This window comes from Canis aureus, chromosome 33 (assembly GCF_053574225.1).
Source record: "Canis aureus isolate CA01 chromosome 33, VMU_Caureus_v.1.0, whole genome shotgun sequence".
NCBI classification, from domain to species: domain Eukaryota; kingdom Metazoa; phylum Chordata; class Mammalia; order Carnivora; family Canidae; genus Canis; species Canis aureus.
Genome location: NC_135643.1, coordinates 21,365,251 through 21,384,980, shown reverse-complemented (window position 1 = coordinate 21,384,980; position 19,730 = coordinate 21,365,251). Strand labels below are relative to the sequence as shown.

The 19,730-nt window shown below is 39.8% G+C and overlaps 1 protein-coding gene and 2 long non-coding RNA genes across 9 annotated transcripts in view; 1 reads left to right on the top strand and 2 right to left on the bottom strand.

Annotated features, from left to right (window-relative positions):
- Nucleotides 1-19,730, bottom strand: part of LOC144304392 (uncharacterized) — a 404,632-nt gene that overhangs the window by 7,931 nt on the left and 376,971 nt on the right. The window lies entirely within an intron of this gene.
- Nucleotides 1-19,730, top strand: part of EIF4E (eukaryotic translation initiation factor 4E) — a 109,683-nt gene that overhangs the window by 62,413 nt on the left and 27,540 nt on the right. The window contains exons 1-2 of one of the 7 annotated variants that reach the window (XM_077882978.1): nt 2,769-2,916; nt 3,897-3,943. In XM_077882978.1, coding sequence (XP_077739104.1) covers nt 3,926-3,943 — 18 coding nt within the window. In that variant the 5' untranslated portion in view covers nt 2,769-2,916; nt 3,897-3,925. Of the gene's footprint in view, nt 1-2,768; nt 2,917-2,949; nt 3,043-3,324; nt 3,647-3,896; nt 3,944-4,523; nt 4,657-19,730 lie in introns of those variants that run through there. The other 6 variants (XM_077882974.1, XM_077882975.1, XM_077882977.1 and 3 more) reach the window with 6 other exon arrangements.
- LOC144304391 (uncharacterized) overlaps nt 919-19,730 on the bottom strand; it is a 38,035-nt gene continuing 19,223 nt past the window's right edge. The window contains exons 2-5 of the long non-coding RNA XR_013371305.1: nt 16,033-16,211; nt 8,106-8,271; nt 3,592-3,700; nt 919-2,983 (exon numbers count right to left, since the gene is read on the bottom strand). This is a non-coding gene — a long non-coding RNA (uncharacterized LOC144304391). The remainder of the gene's footprint in view (nt 2,984-3,591; nt 3,701-8,105; nt 8,272-16,032; nt 16,212-19,730) is intronic.

The following is a 19,730-nucleotide window of genomic DNA, read 5'->3' as shown; positions in this document are numbered from 1 at the left end:
TCTTTCATGAATAAATAAATCTTAAAAAAAAATTATCAAAAAAATGAGGCACAAAGAGATGAAATAATCCGCATATGGTCATATAGTAAGTAATAGGATTTGGATTAGAAATTAGATAATTTGATATTACAGCTCATGTTCTTTTTTTTTTTTTTTTTTTTAAGGTATTTATTTATTTATTTATGATAGTCACAGAGAGAGAGAGAAGCAGAGACACAGGCAGAGGGACAAGCAGGCTCCATGCACCGGGAGCCCGATGTGGGATTTGATCCCGGGTCTCCAGGATTGCGCCCTGGGCCAAAGGCAGGCGCCAAACCGCTGCGCCACCCAGGGATCCCAGCTCATGTTCTTAAATATTAAACTAGGCAACCCTAATTTAAAAGATTACTTATCCTGTCCGAAGCCATCACCTTAGGTCTTTCTTAAAGGAACATCACTGTAGAAAGTGACAGTAACAAAAAAATAGAGTTTAAGGTATGAGCAAGTTTAAAAAGAGAGTGAATAAGGTTAAAATAACAAAACAAAACCCCCAAAAATCAATGTTAATGTTAGAGGTTGCTTTAGATTATATCTAAAGTTAATAGTCACTACTGTAATATTTTACTTTATTATGCAATTTCATATCTTCTGTCTGAAGATTTACTCATTTTAAGAAAAACGGTTGCTTAATGCTGATCAGAGACTAAGAAAGGCTAAAGAAGGCATCAAATAAGGACAGATTGTCTAAAATTCCAGGCATTAAAAAAAAAAAATCCCGGAAAGTACAGCAATAATATTTTTGAAGAATTGATTATAACAGATGTGATCAATTTGAACCATAGTTGAACAATGCTCAACAAAACAAGGACTCTGATTATCTAGAAAACCTAAATAAAGTTCCAGTGACAAAGAGGTAAATAAATAAAAACAACTGATGTATTCTATCAAATTATTTAAAATCTTCTACCATGAGTTAAGTCTATAAAGGCTAGTAACATACCAGCTTGAGGAATATATTATGCAAGGAAACATCATGACTATTTATACATGCTAAATGATAACCATTCATCACAGACTCATAAGTAACAGTTACCATGGTACTATGCTGGGCCATTAGTTATGTATTAACTAACTCGAAATAGACTAGTATTTCAATACCATATCCTGTTTCATAGATCTCTTTATTGCCCCTTTTCTTTTCCTTAAGTATAAGCATGAATATGATGGTAAGACGACAAATGTAATTTTTTGTAGATTAATAGGGAAATAAAGTATAATATTTCTACTCTGCATAATTCAGATTGACAAAAACAATACAACCACATAGACACATAGATAAAAATCTAATCACTAAATATTTGACATGGTAAATCTAATGGTGATATTAGGCAAAGACACATGAATGTGCCATAAAACACATGCAACAAAGTGTATCCAAAGTAGGAATAAACTAAGCTACAAAGAATAGGAGCATATACATGTATTAAAGAAGTACTGGGGGCAGCCCTGGTGGCTCAGAGGTTTAGCGCTGCCTTCAGCCCAGGTGTGTGACCTGGAGATCCGGGATCGAGTCCCACGTCGGGCTCCCTGCATGGAGCCTGCTTCTCCCTCTGCCTGTGTCTCTGCCTCTCTCTCTCTCTCTCTCTCTCTATGTCTATCATGAATAAATAAATCAATCTTTAAAAAAGAAAAGGAAGATAACCAGATACTATAGAAGGTCATCACCGAGATCAATTGTAATTACTTTGGATAGTTTAAGTACCAGTAGATAGTCTCTGTAAGTAGAAATTCATTCATTCACTTATTTATTTAGAATTCCACCTACTTTTAAGACTACTAGAGCTAAGCTGACTGGAAAAATCACCTCTGACATCCAGGGAAACCAACACATATGAAAAGGCAATGGTTTTGCACATACAGCCTCAATTATGTGTCAGTCAACTCAAGCAACCATTATGTACTCAATAATAGCTATGACACAGCTCTGGACATCAGCAACACTGTAAGCAGGCAGACACAGGCAGCCTGCTTATACTGATGTTTCTAGTGTTAACATTCTTTTTTTTTTTTTTTTTTTAAGATTTTATTTATTCATGAGACACACTCACACAGGCAGAGGGAGGATCAGGCTCCACGCAGGGAGCCCGACGTGGGACTCGATCCGGGGCCTCCAGGATCAGGCCCTGGGCTGAAGGCGGCGCTAAACCGCTGAGCCACCCAGGGATCCCCAGCGTTAACATTCTTTTTTCTTTTTTTTTTTTTTTTAATTTTATTTATTTATGATAGTCACAGAGAGAGAGAGAGAGGCAGAGACACAGGCAGAGGGAGAAGCAGGCTCCATGCACCAGGAGCCCGATGTGGGATTCGATCCCGGGCCTCCAGGATCGCGCCCTGGGCCAAAGGCAGGCGCCAAACCGCTGCGCCACCCAGGGACCCCCCCAGCGTTAACATTCTTAAGAAGCGTGGAAAATAGTAATGATACACCGTCTTCCTCAGTAGAACTTCACAGTAGTGCTCTATTAGATTTATCTCCATTCGTTTATAACCAGACTGTACAGAGTAACACGGTCTTAAGAAACAACACGGTGTCTTAGAGGAAAAGGACATGTAGGACGCCAGTGTGAGGACACACTTCCAATTGCTGTGATTGTTGTGAATACAACAACATTTTCCTGAACATTAGAGCCTCTGTGGACGGTAGTAGCCACCCTGACACAGAGAAGGGCTGCTTTGCAACTTCAAGGTTTCATTCGCGTACATAATAATGTAACAACGTAAACAGAAGAAAAACTTTGAACCGCGGGCGGCCTAAGGTAACATCAGGGGAGGCAGCTTATCCTCCGGGAGGCACGAGGATAAGCTCATTAATAAGCGCTTATCGAGTCCGATGCGTTTTCAAAGCAGGTTACAATCCTTACCGCAGCACACCCTTGTGAGGTAAGTGTGTTATCATCTGTGCTTCATAAATGAAAGAGCCGAGGCGCTGGATGATTCAGTCACTTGCCTGAGGAGAATGAGTCAACGTCAAGAGTCACGGTTGACCGACCTAACTAACCTCGGAGGGTCAGTCCAGGGCTTAGTCAGCGGGGCCCGGAGTGGCTTCCCTGGCTGGCACCTGGACTTGGGCTATTTCCGCTCACGTTAAGGGAGAGGAGTGGAACCGACAGGGCAGAACTTTCAAATAATTTTCCCTTCCCCTCAAGCTTTAGCCCTGAGCGCTTAACCTCAGGAGTTGGGTGCACGCCCCCTCCCCCCCCAGCCCGTGGCAAGCGGGTCCCGCGGGCGGCTCGGCCTCCCCCGCCCTTGCGCAGCGATGGCCCAGAGTGGCCACCGGCGTTAGCAGAGCCGGGGGACCGGGGAGGGTCGGCCGCCGCCTCTTTCCGAAAGCCAGAGCAAATGGTGGGAAGTCCAACAGGATCCAAATAAACAGGCAGCTAGCTTGTCCTGGGACCTCCACTAAGCAAATGAAGCCTCCCTGTGCGCGCTGAGCCTGCGGTGCCCAACTTTCCGGGGAAGATGGGAGGACGGGGCAACAAAGGGCGCAGCCGGCATGCCTGGCAGTAAACGCGACAGCAGCTCTCCAGGCGGAAGAGCCCGGGACTGCACACCCACCTCCAGCACGCCGGGGCCCGCCGCCGAGAGCCGCGCACCCTACCCACCAAGCCACGTGACCAGCCTTTTCTTCCTTTTCTTTTTTCTTTTTTTTTTAAACTTCTTCGCCCTTAAAAAAAAAAAAGAGAGAGAGAGAGAGGGGGAGTGAGCGAGAGAGACTCCACTTCCCAGAAGCCTCTTGTTCCCCACGCAGCCGCAGTCTCGCGCAGGCGCCGCCGGGGCCAAACGGACACGTCCGTCACGTGGACAGGAGCCGGCCAATCCGGTTTGAATCTCATTTTTTTCCTCTCACCCCCCCCCTTCAGGAGCGGTTGTGCGATCAGATCGATCTAAGATGGCGACTGTGGAACCGGTGAGTATTGCCTTTGGCCCCCACCCCCACCGGTCCCCGCGCTCCGTCTCCCTTCGGGCTGGGGGACCCCGCGGGGCGGCGTTCCCGGCGCGCACGCTACCTCTTGCTGCCCCCTCCCCCTCTTCTGGGGCCTGACCTCTCCGCGGGCAACCGGGAGTGCCCGGGAGGCTGGCCGCGGCGGCGTGTAGCGCACACGTTCCAGTGGGGGCCCGAGAGCTGGGGGAGCGGGGTGGGGGAGGGGCGGCACGGAGCCTCCTGCGGCTCCGCGAGGTCGTCTGCTGGGGTGCCGGGTGCTGGGGGCCCTTGGCTAGGGGTGTGCGGTTTGTGTCTTGGGGTTGGAGGGGCTCAGGACTGGCTCCGAGCGGGCGCCGGGATCCGCAGGAAGGGTGGGCGGCAAGCCGGCCTGGAAGGAGATGGAGGAGGGAGCTCCGGGGCAGCCTTGCCGTGCTTCCTCGGCTCCCGAGCCCCAGCCCGGGGGTCCGCGTGCTAGGCGCGCGCCGGTCTTCTTGGGACCGGTGGGCCAGGGAAGCCGGTGGGCGCGCGTTGCCGGAGGGTGGGTTGGGCGGGCGGGCGGGCGGGAGTGGTGCCGCGGCACGCGCGGAGAAGCTGCGACCTCGCCGAGGGGGAGCCGAGGGGGAGCCGAGAGGGGCAAGCGCATGTTACTCCGGCGCGCCCGAGAGTTGCCGGGGTTGGCGGCAGGGGAGGCGAGAAAGGTTTGGGGTGGGGAGGAGGACCTCGTGTTGCGCGGTAGAGCTCTCGGAGTAGGGTGAAGGGTGGTGGTGGTGAGAAAGGGGGATCACATTGTCCTCTCCCCTCCATGCTTGATCCTGGGCTGTCATGGAGGAGGGAAGGGGGAGGAGCGAGGCCTACTGATCGCGGCTGCTGCTGGTCTGCTCGCCGGCCGGACCTGCTGCATTTCACACGCGCCTGTCTTCCATTCATTCATCCTTTTCCGCGCAGTGCGCACGGCTCCGAGAATGCGGATGGGCCTTGATCCATCCGTTCTCCCGAGCCTTTCTCTTCTGAAAGATTTCTAAGACACGGTTTATTGGAAATAGGAACATAACTTTTAAAATTAGTTTTCTTTTTTTTTTTCTTTTCTTTCTTTTTTTTTTTTTTTTTTTGACTCGTTATAACGCTTTCCTTTCAGTTTAGGCACCATTTTAAACTTAGTTGAAGCAAGCCGACTCCAGAACAGTAATTTGGTAGTTACCGCCCAAAGGAGAGGATATCTTTGTCAGAGTTTGGGTTTGCCAGCCCTGGCTCCCTGAAACTTACAGGCCTGTGTGGCTGTTTTAGGATGGTCACATCTAAGTGAAATTGTTTTAGAGGCATAATGGAATATTTTAACCACCAGAAGACCTTTGACACGCTGGAACCAGTTCTGGACCTTGGTTGCCAGATATTTTTGTGTATCTTTAATGATAGTTTGTGATTTTGATGATGACTTTTACCAATTTGTTGTGACTTTTTAAAGACTTCATAGCTAGCTCAAGAATTCTATAAACCTCGCGGAAGGTTTAGAGAGTACAAAAAGACTAATGTTTCATTACGTTGGTGTGAACTATCCTTTGCTTGTTGCCAGAATTTAAGGCAGCTCTTCTGCTTGGTTACTTGTTTTTTTTTATTGGTACGTGTTCTCATTTATGTTCTGCAAAACTGTCTTTTAATTTGCTGATACAGTTAACTGACTTTAGAACATTAATGTTACATAAATAAAAAGGTAAAGGATGACTATGAAAATACTCTCTTTTAACAGTTTCCCATGTCCACTTTTTACTGGATCTGCTCTCCTGACCACTGTACCAGTACCATTAAAAAAAAGCATTACAGCTGGTTATAGGGGCAAGGCTAAAACCTCTAAACTGTGAAATAATAACGCATTCTGTGAAGTTTCAGTAACATTTAGGTCCTTTGGATTTTGCAGAGCTATGCAGTTTTGTTTAAATAGCACAGAATAGACCTACAAAGTATTGAAGGACTGTTTTGAGTCAGTAAATATTTATAGCCTCTGTTAGGTTTAGGAGGTTATATCAAATGTTCCTTAGAACACAAAGTTATACAAAATGTGATTCTATACCTTGTTGAGTGTAAGACTCTTACTGAGGTTAATTCCCAGTGGTGTGGGGGTGATATATTAATAGTATTCATTCTAGTGCTGACCCAGGGAAATTTGGGTACTGCATTTAAATTTGGGGAGTAGGGAACCTAAAAACCCAAAGTGTGTGAAAGTAGAAGGCCTGTAGTAGTTTGAACTTCTATGAAAAATACATTGACGTGTTCATTCTTACTGAGAATGGCAAATTTTTAGCACTTCGAATGCACCTTTTTCACAGGTTAGTCTTTCAGAATTCTTTGATTTTTAAATAGCGGGAGTTGTGTTTTTTTTTTTGTTTTTTGTTTTTGTTTTTACAGCAGCTGATTAGAACTGAAGCCTACAAAAACCATATTCATATTTGTTCATTGCTATATCAACTAGGTTGTGAGTTTCCTTACTGCTTTTATATTGAGCATAATCATAAGCACTTAAAAGAGTCATAGGCTTTTCCTCCTTGTCCCACCTTTCATTGGTATTTGGGGAATTTTTATCTATGGAAATTACATAAAATATCAGTCCTTTTCAATTCAATATTATTTGATTTTCTTCAAGTGTGTGTAAGAGGTCAGTTACCTTAAGATGTGGATTACAAATTCTAAGTTTTTTGAGCAGCTTGATAGGGCAAATTAAAGGAAGCATTTTACCTTTTTATAGGTAATATGGCACAGTTTTGAACATTGAGATAAACAGTGCTTTCCTGTTATTCTTTGGGCATTTGAATTGTGGCTAGGTCAAAATTAGACAATATTGTGAAGATGGCAAGACAGTTTTCCCAGGCCATCTTGCTTCCAGTGGCTCATATTTCTTTGTAGCTTTGTCTTCATTCCGTGTTCTTGGGGAATAAGAACTATAAGTTCTCTGACTTATAGTTCTTTAAGATAAGAGGTTTTTTAATTTATTTTTTTAAGTTAAACTGAAAGTATATAGTTTAACTTGTTTTTACATTGTATCTCTTGGATTTTAAAACTACATTAATTGCTTAAATGGAATCAACTTGGACAGTCCGCTAATCAAATGCTTCCATTTTTACTCTTTAGAAACATGTTCTGCAAAGAGTTTATTAAAAGTAAATAAGACTTGGGATCCCTGGGTGGCGCAGCGGTTTGGTGCCTGCCTTTGGCCCAGGGCGTGATCCCGGAGACCCGGGATCGAGTCCCACATCAGGCTCCCGGTGCATGGAGCCTGCTTCTCCCTCTGCCTGTGTCTCTGCCTCTCTCTCTCTCTGTGACTATCATAAATAAATTAAAAAAAAAAAAAATCTTAAAAAAGATTTTATTTATAAAAAAAAAAAAAGGTAAATAAGACTTAAAAATAATATTGACAAATGCATTGTATATAGTTCAGTGTTTGGGGTTTATTAAAGACTGCTGATTGACAAGCGGACCTTGCAAATTAATGTGTTTTTGCCTTAATGAAAGAACCCAGTACATGTATCAGAGTTTATTCATAAACCAAATAAATTTGATTCTGGTTTTTATCTTTCAAATTTCACTTGATTTTACACTTTGAGTTAATACTGTACTATGCATAATTGTTTGACTTAGTTCCAGTTTAGAAAGCAGTCATAGTTTATACACTGAAGTTGAAGAGAATACAGTGATAAATGAATTTGGTAAGCTTAGTCCAATTTGGACAGCAAATTCTAGGCAAAATTTAAAATATATTGTTTAATTTATATAAGGTTAACAATGTAGTAGAGTACCTGGATGTAACAGGGAACTTGGGAAATGGTTATTCTAGCAATGGTAATTCCTACTTTTCTTTCTATGCTACTCCTTGGAAATTTTCTTGCTCTTCTGGTACTTGTGAGTTTTTCCATCTTTGTTGTAGAAATTTGAGAGAGGTGAAAATGAGCGTGGAGTATAGTCTGATTTTAATATGTATGACCTTGACTAAATTTCTAAGTCTAGCTGAGAAAATGGGAATAAGATATCTTGCAGTGATTTTGATTTTCCAATTCAGTATTCAGAGATGACAGTTTGTCACTTAGGAAGAACTAGGTATACCAAGTTCATAGTCCATGAATGTGTTGCATGCAGGTGTATTATGCATACATATACTCACCTTTTCCCCTCTTTGCTAAGAAATTCACATAGCCATTTTTTGATTGTTAATCCCTGGTCGTTGGCAAGAAATGAAAGGCTTATGATCTGCAATCCTGAGATACTCTTCTCACTCCTATACCTATCATAAAAATCACTAGTGTTCCTTCAGAAGTTCCTATTTATATCTGGAGAAAAAAAAAAGATTACTTTTGGCTTTCAGGTGCCTGAGAACCTGGTCAGAAAATAAGGTTTTTCCTCTGGGTTGGAACTTTTGATACATTATTCCATAGAAACAAGGGGAAGCTCTAATTTAGTCACATTGTTCAATACGTTTCTGTGGCCTTAAGACCAATCTAACCAGTATTGGATTTCCAGGGATATGGGTTTAGAGTTCTAAGCAACTGCCTTAAAAAAATGATCTTTAACTACAACCTCTTTGTAACAGTGATTTTTTTTTTTTTTTAATGTAGGCAGATCTGTATTTTCTAAAGAATTTATTTGAGAGAGAGAGAGCAGGGAGGAGATAGGGAGAGGCAGAAGCAGGCTCCCTGCTGAGCAGGGAGGCTGACTTGGGATCAGTCCCAGGACTGGGACCATGACCTGAGCCCAAGGCAGTTGTTTAACCAACTGAGCCACCCGGGCACCTCTTTATTTCTTTATAATAGCTACCTTATAGCACTTCTAAATGTCAGGTACCACACTGAGTATTTTTACATATATGAATTCATTTAATCCCACAGCAGCCCTATGAGTTAGGCATTATTATCCTTAAGTCAAATGAGAAAACCAAGGCACAAAGAGATTAAGTAACTGTGTGTGACTAACTTGCTCAAGATCACACAGCTAATAAATGGTGGGGTGGAGTTCTAACTAAAGCAGCCAAATTCCAGAGTATGTGTTCTTAACATGACCCTGTCTTTCCAGTAGCCATGTAATATGTTTTTTTATGTGATTTGGGAACAATAATTTGATAAACTTTCTAGGTATTTTGCTGTAGTTCTAAAAGAAAATCTGTGGACATTTTAGGCTCTTCTGTACTACAGTGTTTGATAACTGATAACCAAAGTACAGTAAGAAAATAGTACTGTAGTGTTTAAATTTAAGGACTAAACAAGTAGTTACACATAAGGTTATATTTTAAAAGCTGGTCCAGAACATTTTGGATAGATTTCTGAAGAATGCAAATGATCACTTCCCTTCTCCCCCTTCTCATTTGATTTCTGAATCTTGTCACTTCAAATGATCTGCCAGTGAAAATATTTTGGTATTAAAACCAATGGAGTGAATTTTTTAAAATTTGTGATTATGGAATTTGCTCATAACTACCTTTGTACTGTTAGTAGTTTTGGTGAAAGGTCTAAGAGTTAAGCAGTTGTTTTGAAAAGTTTCAGCATCGTAATGTTGCTGGTCTTTTTTTTTCCTTTTCCTTTTTTTTTTTTTTTAACAGATTTTTTTTTTTTTTAGAGAGCTAGTGAAAGAGAGAGCATGTGTACATGCAAGCAAGCATGCAGGGGAGGGGTGAAGAGAGAGGGAGAGAGAATCTCAGACAGACTCCCTGCTGAGTGCAGAGCCAGAAAGACTTGATCTCAAGAGATCATGACTTGAGCCTAAATCAGGAGTTGGTCACTCGACTGACTGAAGCACTCAGGTACACTTAATATTGCTAGTCTTAAAAGCTGAATTGTTCCAGGAGGGTAGTAGTCAGACCATTTCTTTGAAACTCAAGTCTGCAGTAATTGTTAGAACTAAAACATATTTATGCGTTTTTAGCTATATGTTTTAGACTTACTGTAAAAAAATGCTGTACCGAAATTAACTTCCTGTGCTCTGCTTATTATAGCAACAGTCAATAAGATCTTTACCTGAACTCATGATAGTTTTTTTTTTTTTTTTAAGATTTTATTTATCTTAAAGGGAGATAGAGCGCAAGTGGGAGGACCAGTAGGGGAAGAGGGAGAGAGAATATTTGAACAGACTGCGCTGAGCATGGAGCCTGATATGGTTCTTGATCTCAGAACCCTAAGACCGTGACCTCAGCTGAAATCAAGAGTTAGATGTTTGACTGAGGCACCCAGGTGTACCATGTTAGTGTTGTTACAAAGAATTTTTATGGGATTTTACATGGTCATCTTAGGGCAATAGCCTTTGCAGCCACAAAGTTTGGTAACTTCCAAGTATTAACTAAGGAAAGATGAAATGTATATCTTTCTCTTGTAGTTTTCCCCCCAATTCTCTCAATGAAATAAATAATAGGTGGGAAATTCATATTTTAAGTATTTTTTTTTTCCTTGTCAGGGTCACATGGTTCTAAGTGAGAGAGCTTCAAACTCAAACCTAGGTCCTGGCCCCAAAGCTGTGTTACTATTCTGTTCAAAAAAAGAAATTGAAATGTTCACCCAAGACTTAAAAAGTCCAACTCTTTATCTTCAGTAAAACTCCTTCCTTAAGCATAAAATTGCTGCATAGATCATCATGCACAAATGAATTAAATATAAAATCCTATCTTTGAAGGGGTGCCTGGATGACTCGGTTGCTTAAGCGGTGGACTCTTGGTTTCAGCTCAGGTCATGATCCAAGGGTTCAGGGATTGAGCCCAGGGTCAGGCTCTGTACTCAGAGGGAGGTCTGCTTCTCTATCTCCCTCTCCTTCTGTCTACCCTTTCCCCCACTTGGGTGTGTGTGCTCTCTCTCTAAAATCTTTAAAAAAAAAAAAAATCCCATCTTTGAAAAGATGTACCAGATGATTTATGAGCTGTATGTGACACGGAGCAATACAAGGTTTTTGTTTTTTTTTTTTTTAATTTTTATTTATTTATGATAGTCACACAGTGAGAGAGAGAGGCAGAGACACAGGCAGAGGGAGAAGCATGCTCCATGCACCGGGAGCCCGATATGGGATTCAATCCCGGGTCTCCAGGACCGTGCCCTGGGCCAAAGGCAGGCACCAAACCGCTGCGCCACCCAGGGATCCCCTTTTTTTTTTTTTTTTTTTTAATTTGAACTTATACACTATTTTTTTTTAGTAATGTTTAGGATTGTAAAAATCTCTTTATTTTTTTTTTAAACTTTTTTCTTGAATTAGTAACACATGCTCATGGCCCAAAATCCAAATGGATCCCTTTAGCAATGAAGCCTGTGGCCCCATTATCAGAATGATGTTTTTAAATGCATTAAATAAAATACTTAGGATTACAAGGAAAACTTATTATATTGAAGTACAGTAAGGATTAACTGAGTTTATATGAAACTTTAAAGATGCTGCCTTGCACAGGCTCAGTCCTTTTAAAGATTATTCTGTCAAGGGCATGGGTGGGAGGGGCAGAGGGAAAGGGAGAGAGAATCTCAAGCAGACTCCCCACTTAGTTTGGAGCCTGATGCCGGTTATCCCATGACCATGAGATAAACCACCTGAGCTGAAACCAACAGTTGGGACTCTCAACTGAGAAAGCCACCCAGGTGCCCCAGTCCTGTTTTTTTTTATTGTGAAAAACCTATTTCCTGTCTGTCTTCTCCTTTCTACCTGGTTCCCCTCTCCAAAGCATCCACACTGTTAACCAGTTTTTTGGGGATTCTTTTGGATAAGTGCTGTCCAAGAGAACTTTCTGTGATGGTGGAAATGTTATGTATTTGTGCTGTTCAGTACAGTAGCCACTAGCTCAATATGTCTTTTGAGCACTTGAATTGTGACTGATTCAACCAAGGAAGTGAATTTTAAAAACTTCATTTAACTTTAATTTAAATATCCTTTTTAATTACTTGAAATATAATTTTGTATGTCGCTAGTGGCTGCTAAATTGGACAGTGTAGGTGTAGAATCTAGACATAACTGGTGTAAACAAACATATACATACTGTATTTGGCTTAACTTTGTAAGGTACAGTTAGATATAACCAGTTTGGAGAAATATCTAATTTCATTGTGTGAAAATGTCTGCATATATATATATATTTATATTTATATATTTAAAGATTTTATTTATTTATTCATGAGAGACACGGGGTGGGGTGGGGGGGTGGGCAGGCTCCATGCAGGAAGCCCGACGTGGGACTCGATCCTGGGTCTCCAGGATCAGGCCCTGGGCCAAAGGCAGGCGCCAAACTGCTGAGCCACCCAGGGATCCCCACTTCTGTCTATATTTTAAACTTTCAAAGGCAATTATTTGCTGTTGTACCAATAATTAAAATTGTCCTATGGCCTTTTTTTTTTTTCTGTTGAACTTTTTTTTTTTTTTTTTTTTTTGAGTAGGTAGTACTTTATGTTGTTTGAAATTTAGAGTTTGTACAAAAGACTATATAGCGAAGTCTTTCTCAAGTTGATCCCATCTGGGTGGATCATCTGTAGTGACAGCCTGCATTGTCACTACCTATCTTTCCATAGATATTTGTATATATACAAACAAAAGGATATATATTCTTTTTAAAAAAATGGTAGTCAACTGTATACATTATTATGGCATGTCATGTTTTTCACTCAATAATAGTGTTTTAGAGCATTGCATATCAGCGTATAAAACTTTCACTTTTTTTTCCTGATGCTATGTATTGCATGGTTTGGTCTTAAACATACTTCTATAATGTATTTCTATACATTTGGGTTAATTCCCACCATTTGATAATTTGTGGTCAGTAGCCTTCCACCAATATCATTCCATATGTGAGATAGTATAGCTGCAAGGTAAATGTTTTGGCAATAAATTGAAAATTTTAAAAACTCTACTGGTTAGATAAAACACTGTGACTGTATAGTTGACTATCAGGCTATAATTTTTTCTTACAGCTACCCCTCCTTTTCTAATTGTGAATAATTTATATGTAAAAAAACCCATAAAAATAAGTTTTAGAGAAATAAACTGAACACCTGCGTATTCATCACCTAAGACATCATGTCTTCATGATGGTCTCAGCTTCTTAGAATCTCTACTAAAGCCCCATTTGGGGAAATCATTTGGCAAGATCATGAACATGTTCTGGGAAACATAGGACTCCACAATTGTTCTTTGCCTGGTGTTGACCAAGCAAAGAACCTTCAATTAAGTAAGATGCTTTATGTATTTTAAGAGTAGGTTAAAGTTGAACTCACTTGGTGTGACATTTGTAGCTGTTTCAGGGAGAAGGGCGGCACAAAGGAGAGAAATGGAGCTTTGTTGACACCAGGTTAAGCTGAGTTAAGTATAGATAGAAGTCTGGGCCAAACAAACCATGGGATTCAATGTTTTGTTTTTTTAAGGATAGAATAATAAGCATCTTGATCATTACAGCCATCAGTTGAAGAATGTAGCCTGAATCACATTGCTCCAATCTGGATGTTGCTCTCTATATCTGGTGCACACCTGTCTTTGACTATACTCGTGATTCCCTCTCATCTGACTTCCTTGGTGTGCCTGTCCATTTGCTGTGGCCCTTATTTTCTTATTTGGTTTCTTATTCATTTTGGTAGATCATATCTCCAGTAAGTTTTTTGAGAAAAGATAAATGAGACTTAAATATTTTTGAGATCTTGCCTATTAAACAATATCATATCTGGCTGGGTGTAGAATTCTTTTCTTCAGAATTTTTTAAAGTCATTATTCAAGGTCATTTTTTGTTGTAGCTGTTAAGTCAGATATTCTAATGGCAACTTCTTTTTCTTTTTTTTCTTTTTCTTTTTCTTTTTTTTTTCTTTTTTTCTTTTTCTTTTGGTCCAGTTCTACTTTGCCCCCAGAAATTTTTCTTGTTCCCATTTCACAATGACATGCTTTAACATGGGTGTTTTCATCCACTGTGCCTAGGTACTCATTGCACATTTTTGTCATTGCACTCCTATTCATCCCTTTAGATTTATCTAATTTGTGATTTTTCCTTCCCTTTTTTTCTTCTTTGAAACAGTTATTCAGGGATGCCTGGGTGGCTCAGTGGTTGAGCGTCTGCCTTTCGCTTAGGGCATGATCCCGGGGTTCTGGGATCAAGTCCTGCATTGGGCTCCCTGCATGGAGCCTGCTTCTCCCTCTGATTGTCTCTGCCTCTTTCTCTCTCTGGCTCTCATGAATAAATAAATACAATTTTAAAAAAGAAAAAAAAAACAGTTACTCAGATACTGGATCTTCTAGCATAGTTCTGATTTCTTGCTTACATTTTCTCTCTCTCTGTCTCTCTGGCTCTCATGAATAAATAAATAAAATTTTAAAAAAGAAAAAAAAACAGTTATTCAGATACTGGATCTTCTAGCATAGTTCTGATTTCTTGCTTACATTTTCTATCTTTTATTTTCTGAGGAATTTTATTTTCCAGTCTTCTCTGTCATAATTTTAATTTCCAGATATCTTCCCTCTCTGTCTCTGTCTCTCTTTTCTGAATGTTCATTTTATAGCTTCCTATGACTGGGATGCAACATTTTTAACCTTTTGAGGATATATATATATATAGGTACATATTTTTGAAGGCATTTTCTTTACCCTGCCTGTTCCCTCCAAGTTGCTTATTTTCTATTTTTGACCTCAGTGGAGCAGTCCTGTTAAGGTAGAAGGAGGGAATTGAAGGATCTAGTTATTTTTCAAATAGCTTTCGCCTCGTTCTCTTTAATTTACCTCCTTCCTTCACTTCCAGTTCTTTTTTATTTCCCATTCACCCCCAGTTCTTAAGGTGGGTGAGACTTTAGGATCTAGCAGTGTACATCGATCAGTAACCACTTGTCTGTGTTCCAGCTCTTTTTTTTTCCCCTGCTCTTCCCATAGTTGTGGACTTGGAAAAAAAATGTTATAGTTTTAGTGGGATTTTGAGAGGGAATAAAATTCAGATTATTCATTTAGTCAAGCATTTGAGTACCTATCATGTCAGACACTGCGGAGTGCTTAACCTACCTCACCTTTGAGTTTAAAGTTACTGAATTACTGAATAGCAAAAAAACAAAACAAAACAAAACACTTAGCTTGACGACCCTTTAAAAAGTAACTTATTGTTGCATTCTGATTATAGAACACAGTATTACATTTTTTCTGAAACTAGGTAAAAGTGGCAGCAAGTAATTTGCCATATTCATGTACCCAAGTGCCAATGCCTTCAGGTGTTCAGAAATTATAAGCCTAGTTAGTAATTTGCAGGATTCCTAAATGAAGGCTGTATAATTCTACTGAGGAATGTGATGGCTTTAATAAAGTCATTTGCTTTTGGAAAAGATTGATACTGGAAAAATGTTAATTTTGAATTTAGTGCTTAAGTTCAGTATATTTTGAATCAAAATACCAAAATCTTTGCAGTTTGATGGGGAACTATATACTGAGGTCCACAACTGGCCTTAAGGCTACTCTTGTGTGGCCTGCTAGCTAAGTATGTGTTTTGGAGTTGTAAAACAAAACAGAATAAGTGATAGATCACCAGCCTAAAATATTTACTCTCCTTACCCTTTATAGAAAAAGTTTGCAAGCCCCTAGTTTGTAAAATGATTGTAAAGTTTATTTGAAAGAGTAAATAAATGAGAATTGGCAGTAAATTTTTGAAGAGGAGGAGAAAATGTGAATGAGAAAATACTGAACAAGGTTAACTTTTAAAAATGTATTGCGGGGATCCCTGGGTGGGTCAGCGGTTTAGCACCTGCCTTTGACCCAGGGCGCGATCCTGGAGTCCTGGGATCCAGTCCCACATCGGGCTCCCGGCATGGAGCCTGCTTCTCCCTCTGCCTGTGTCTCTGCTCTCTCTCTCTCTCTCTCTCTCTCTGTCTATCATGAATAAATAAATAAATGTTATAAAAAATAATGTATTGCTGTAATGGGACTGACAGATCACAAACTGAGCAGTCCAGTAGACTCAAGTATATATTTGGTTTAATATATTTTATAATTTTGTATAATATTTGTTGTAATATATTCAGAACCTATAGACACGTGTGAAGAAATGAGAATCATCTGTAATCCCAACAACTAGGTTTTCTTTGGTAATATTTTGGTTTACATGTTTGTGGACCCTTTTTTCTTACCTTATCTCTTCTTTGTACCTCTTTTCCTTTTTTTAAGGTTTATTTATTTGAGAGCATGCACGGGCACACACGCATGAGCGATGGGGTGAGGCAGAGGCAGGAAAGAGAATCTCAGGCGGACTCCACGCTGAGCCTGGAGTCCATTGCAGGGCTCCATCTCAGGACCCTGAGATCCTGACCTAAGACAAAATCAAGAGTTGGAGGTTTAACCGACTGTGCTACCCAGGTTGCCCCACTTTTGCTTTTAAATAAGAGTATGTTTTAGGGCAGATTTAGATTCACTACAAAAAAAATTTTTTTTTGTATATTTTTTTATTGATTCACTACAAAATTGAGAGGAAGATAGGGTTCTGGTATACTTATGTTACTATATGCACAGCCTTCGCCGCCCCCAGACAACATCCCGTACCAGAGTGGCACATTTGTTACACCGAATGAACCTACATTGGCACATCATTGTTGTCTCAAGCCTTTAGTTTACATTAGGGTTCACTCTTGGTGTTATATAATCTTTGGGTTTGGACAAATAAATAATGACACGTATTTACCATTGTATCATATGGGAGTAGTTTCATTGCCTAAAATCCTCTGTTTTCTGCTTATTCATCTGTCCCTTCTCATCCCTGGCAACCACTGATCTTTTTTACTGCCTCTATAGTTTTGCCTTTTCCAGAATGTCATTGTTGGAATCATATACAGCATGTAGTCTTTTCAAATGAGCTTCTTTCACTTGGTAATATACATTTATGGTTCCTCCATGTCTTTTCATGGTTTGATAGCTCATTTCTTTTTGTGCAGAACAATATTGCATTGTGTGGATGTCCCACAGTTTATTTATGACTTCTTAAAAAGTACATCTACCAAAAAAGTAAAGTGCTCCTTGTTTAAACAGTTCTGTAATCTACCTTTTCCTATATTTACATTAACATTTTAAAATAATTTTCTAAGTATCACATTTAATGTCTAAATTGTGAACACCATAATATATCTCTTATTTGTTGGTTGTATCTTTTGATACATGTTGACTCTACTTTTATTTCCTAACAGGAAATATGCAAAATTGTTAGTGCCCTGATACTTTGAAGAAATCTTAGAAGTATAGTTACTGATTTAAAGAATATAGGTCTTATATTTGGAAGCTTGATAGTTCATTAACTTAAGCTCAGTAAGAGGAAGTATATAACCTACTCTGTAAACCTGGGGACATTTGAAACTGTCCCTCATTCCCTAATTTTTTAAAGAAATAAAGGTTGATGTCTTCTGGAAGATAATTTAAATACTTGAAGTATGAAAGGACAATTCTAATTTTCTTACTAAAACTATTATTTTGGGGTATCTGGCTGGCTCAGTTGGTAGAGCATGTGACTCTTGATCTTAAGATCATAAATTTGAGCGTAGAGATTGGGTGTAGAGATTATTTTTAAAAAGACTATAGTTATTTATTAAATATTTTATTTATTTATTCATAAGAGAGAGAGAGCAGGCAGAGACATAGGCAGAAGGAGAAGGCAGGCTCCCCTCAGGGAGCCTGATGCAGGACTGGATCCCTGAACTCCAGGATCACTCCCTGAGCCGAAAGCAGAGCTTAACCGCTGAGCCATCCGGGTGTCCCAAGACTATAGTTTATTTTATTTTTTTTTAATTTTTATTTATTTATGATAGTCACACACACAGAAAGAGAGAGAGAGAGGCAGAGACACAGGCAGAGGGAGAAGCAGGCTCCATGCACCGGGAGCCCGATGTGGGATTCGATCCCGGGTCCCCAGGATCGCGCCCTGGGCCAAAGGCAGGCGCCAAACCGTTGCGCCACTCAGGGATCCCCCAAGACTATAGTTTATATCACAATTTTAGTAGTTGACATTATAGAACTTTTTAAAAACATGTAGAATTTAGAAACTTCAGCTGTAAAAAGAAAGCAGCTGCTTACTTGTTTAACTGGGACTGTAAAGATTGTTTTTTTAAAAACTAATATTTAATCATTGTCATTAAATTTTAGTTATAATTTTAAAAGGAATAAACTTAAAAAGAATCAGCAGTTAAGTTCTTTTAAATGTTTGCCTTCATTTTGTAATTATAAAGCTTTAAAGAATAATTGAAATAGAAATTGCCATGCTACTGGAACCAGTATAATTTTGTGAAGTGAAAATGCTTGTCCTACCTAACATTTTAATGTTATTTGAAGCACTTTTTTATTTTGTGTAATGTTCAACTTCTATAAATTTCCTTAGTTATTGTAAAATATGAGTCTTCTGGTAGCCTTTGCTTTAAATAACACTGACATTTAAATTATTCATTAGCATTGTTATCATTCTCTTTTATTTCTTAATGTCTCTATCATCATGGGATCCCTGGATGGCGCAGCGGCTTGGCGCCTGCCTTTGGCCCAGGGCGCGATACTGGAGACCCGGGATCGAATCCCACATCGGGCTCCCGGTGCATGGAGCCTGCTTCTCCCTCTGCCTGTGTCTCTGCGCCTCTCTCTCTCTCTCTGTGACTATCATAAATAAATAAAAATTAAAAAAAAAAAAAAAACCATCATAGAGTAAAAAGACAAAATCTTAAAAAAAAAAAATGTCTCTATCATCACACTTTCTGAATTTGAGATCTTCTCTTAGGCTCCATAAGATACACAGAGTAATTTGGTTGATGGATTACTTAATTTATTTAAAAGATTTTATTTATTTGGGAGGGGGAAAGAGAAAAGAGCGAGAGTGCGTGAGCAAGAGCAGGGGAAGGGAGTCGCATATTCCTCGCTGAGCAGGATGCTGGGATCTTGACCTGAGCAGATGCTTAACTGAGCCACCCAGGCACCCTGGTTGACAGGTTTGACAGATTATTTTAAATGAAACAAGATGCCTACAAGTCTTTCTAGTAAAGAGTTAAAGATATGTGCATCCAAGTTTTAAGAATTGTATTCTAGAAAATCAGAAATTTAAGTGTGGCCTGTAGGGATTTTTTTTTTTTTTAATTTTTTTAATTTATTTATGATAGTCACACAGAGAGAGAGAGAGGCAGAGACACAGGCAGAGGGAGAAGCAGGCTCCATGCACCGGGAGCCCGACGTGGGATTCGATCCCGGGTCTCCAGGATCGCGCCCTGGGCCAAAGGCAGGCGCCAAACCGCTGCGCCACCCAGGGATCCCGATTTTTTTTTTATATTAGTAAAATGTGGTTAAGTATATTTTGCTGTCTGTCCAGAAATATCCATTTTTAGCTATAGAGGAGCAACCTTAATCAACTCTGTTCACTGAAAAATTTAGTGCCAGTCATTAATTTTAGTCATGTAATTAGGTTATTCTTACTTAAATAGGTTGAACAGCTATTAAATTTTGCAGTACTTATAGCTTTGACACAATTTGTACAAATCATCATAGCTCTTCCCCTCTATAGCTCAGCTTCCAGTATTTTTTGTCGTCATTTTACATCAATTGAAAAGTACTTTTGTACTCTTTTAAATCAGAATTGATATATAGGGTCTCCCAGTCCGTTAATGTGGAAAAAATTTCTCCATTAGAGCCAGTGCTTTAAGCTTAAAAGGTTTGTATCTTGCTAAATCTGCATGTTTTTTCTACTTCAACTTTTTAGAGCATGAAGGTCACTATTTTGATTCTTTATTACAGATAAGGAAGAAGATCTGCAAAATCCAGCCTCCACTTTTGTGATGACTGATGCCAGATTAGCTGGTATTACTTTAACAAC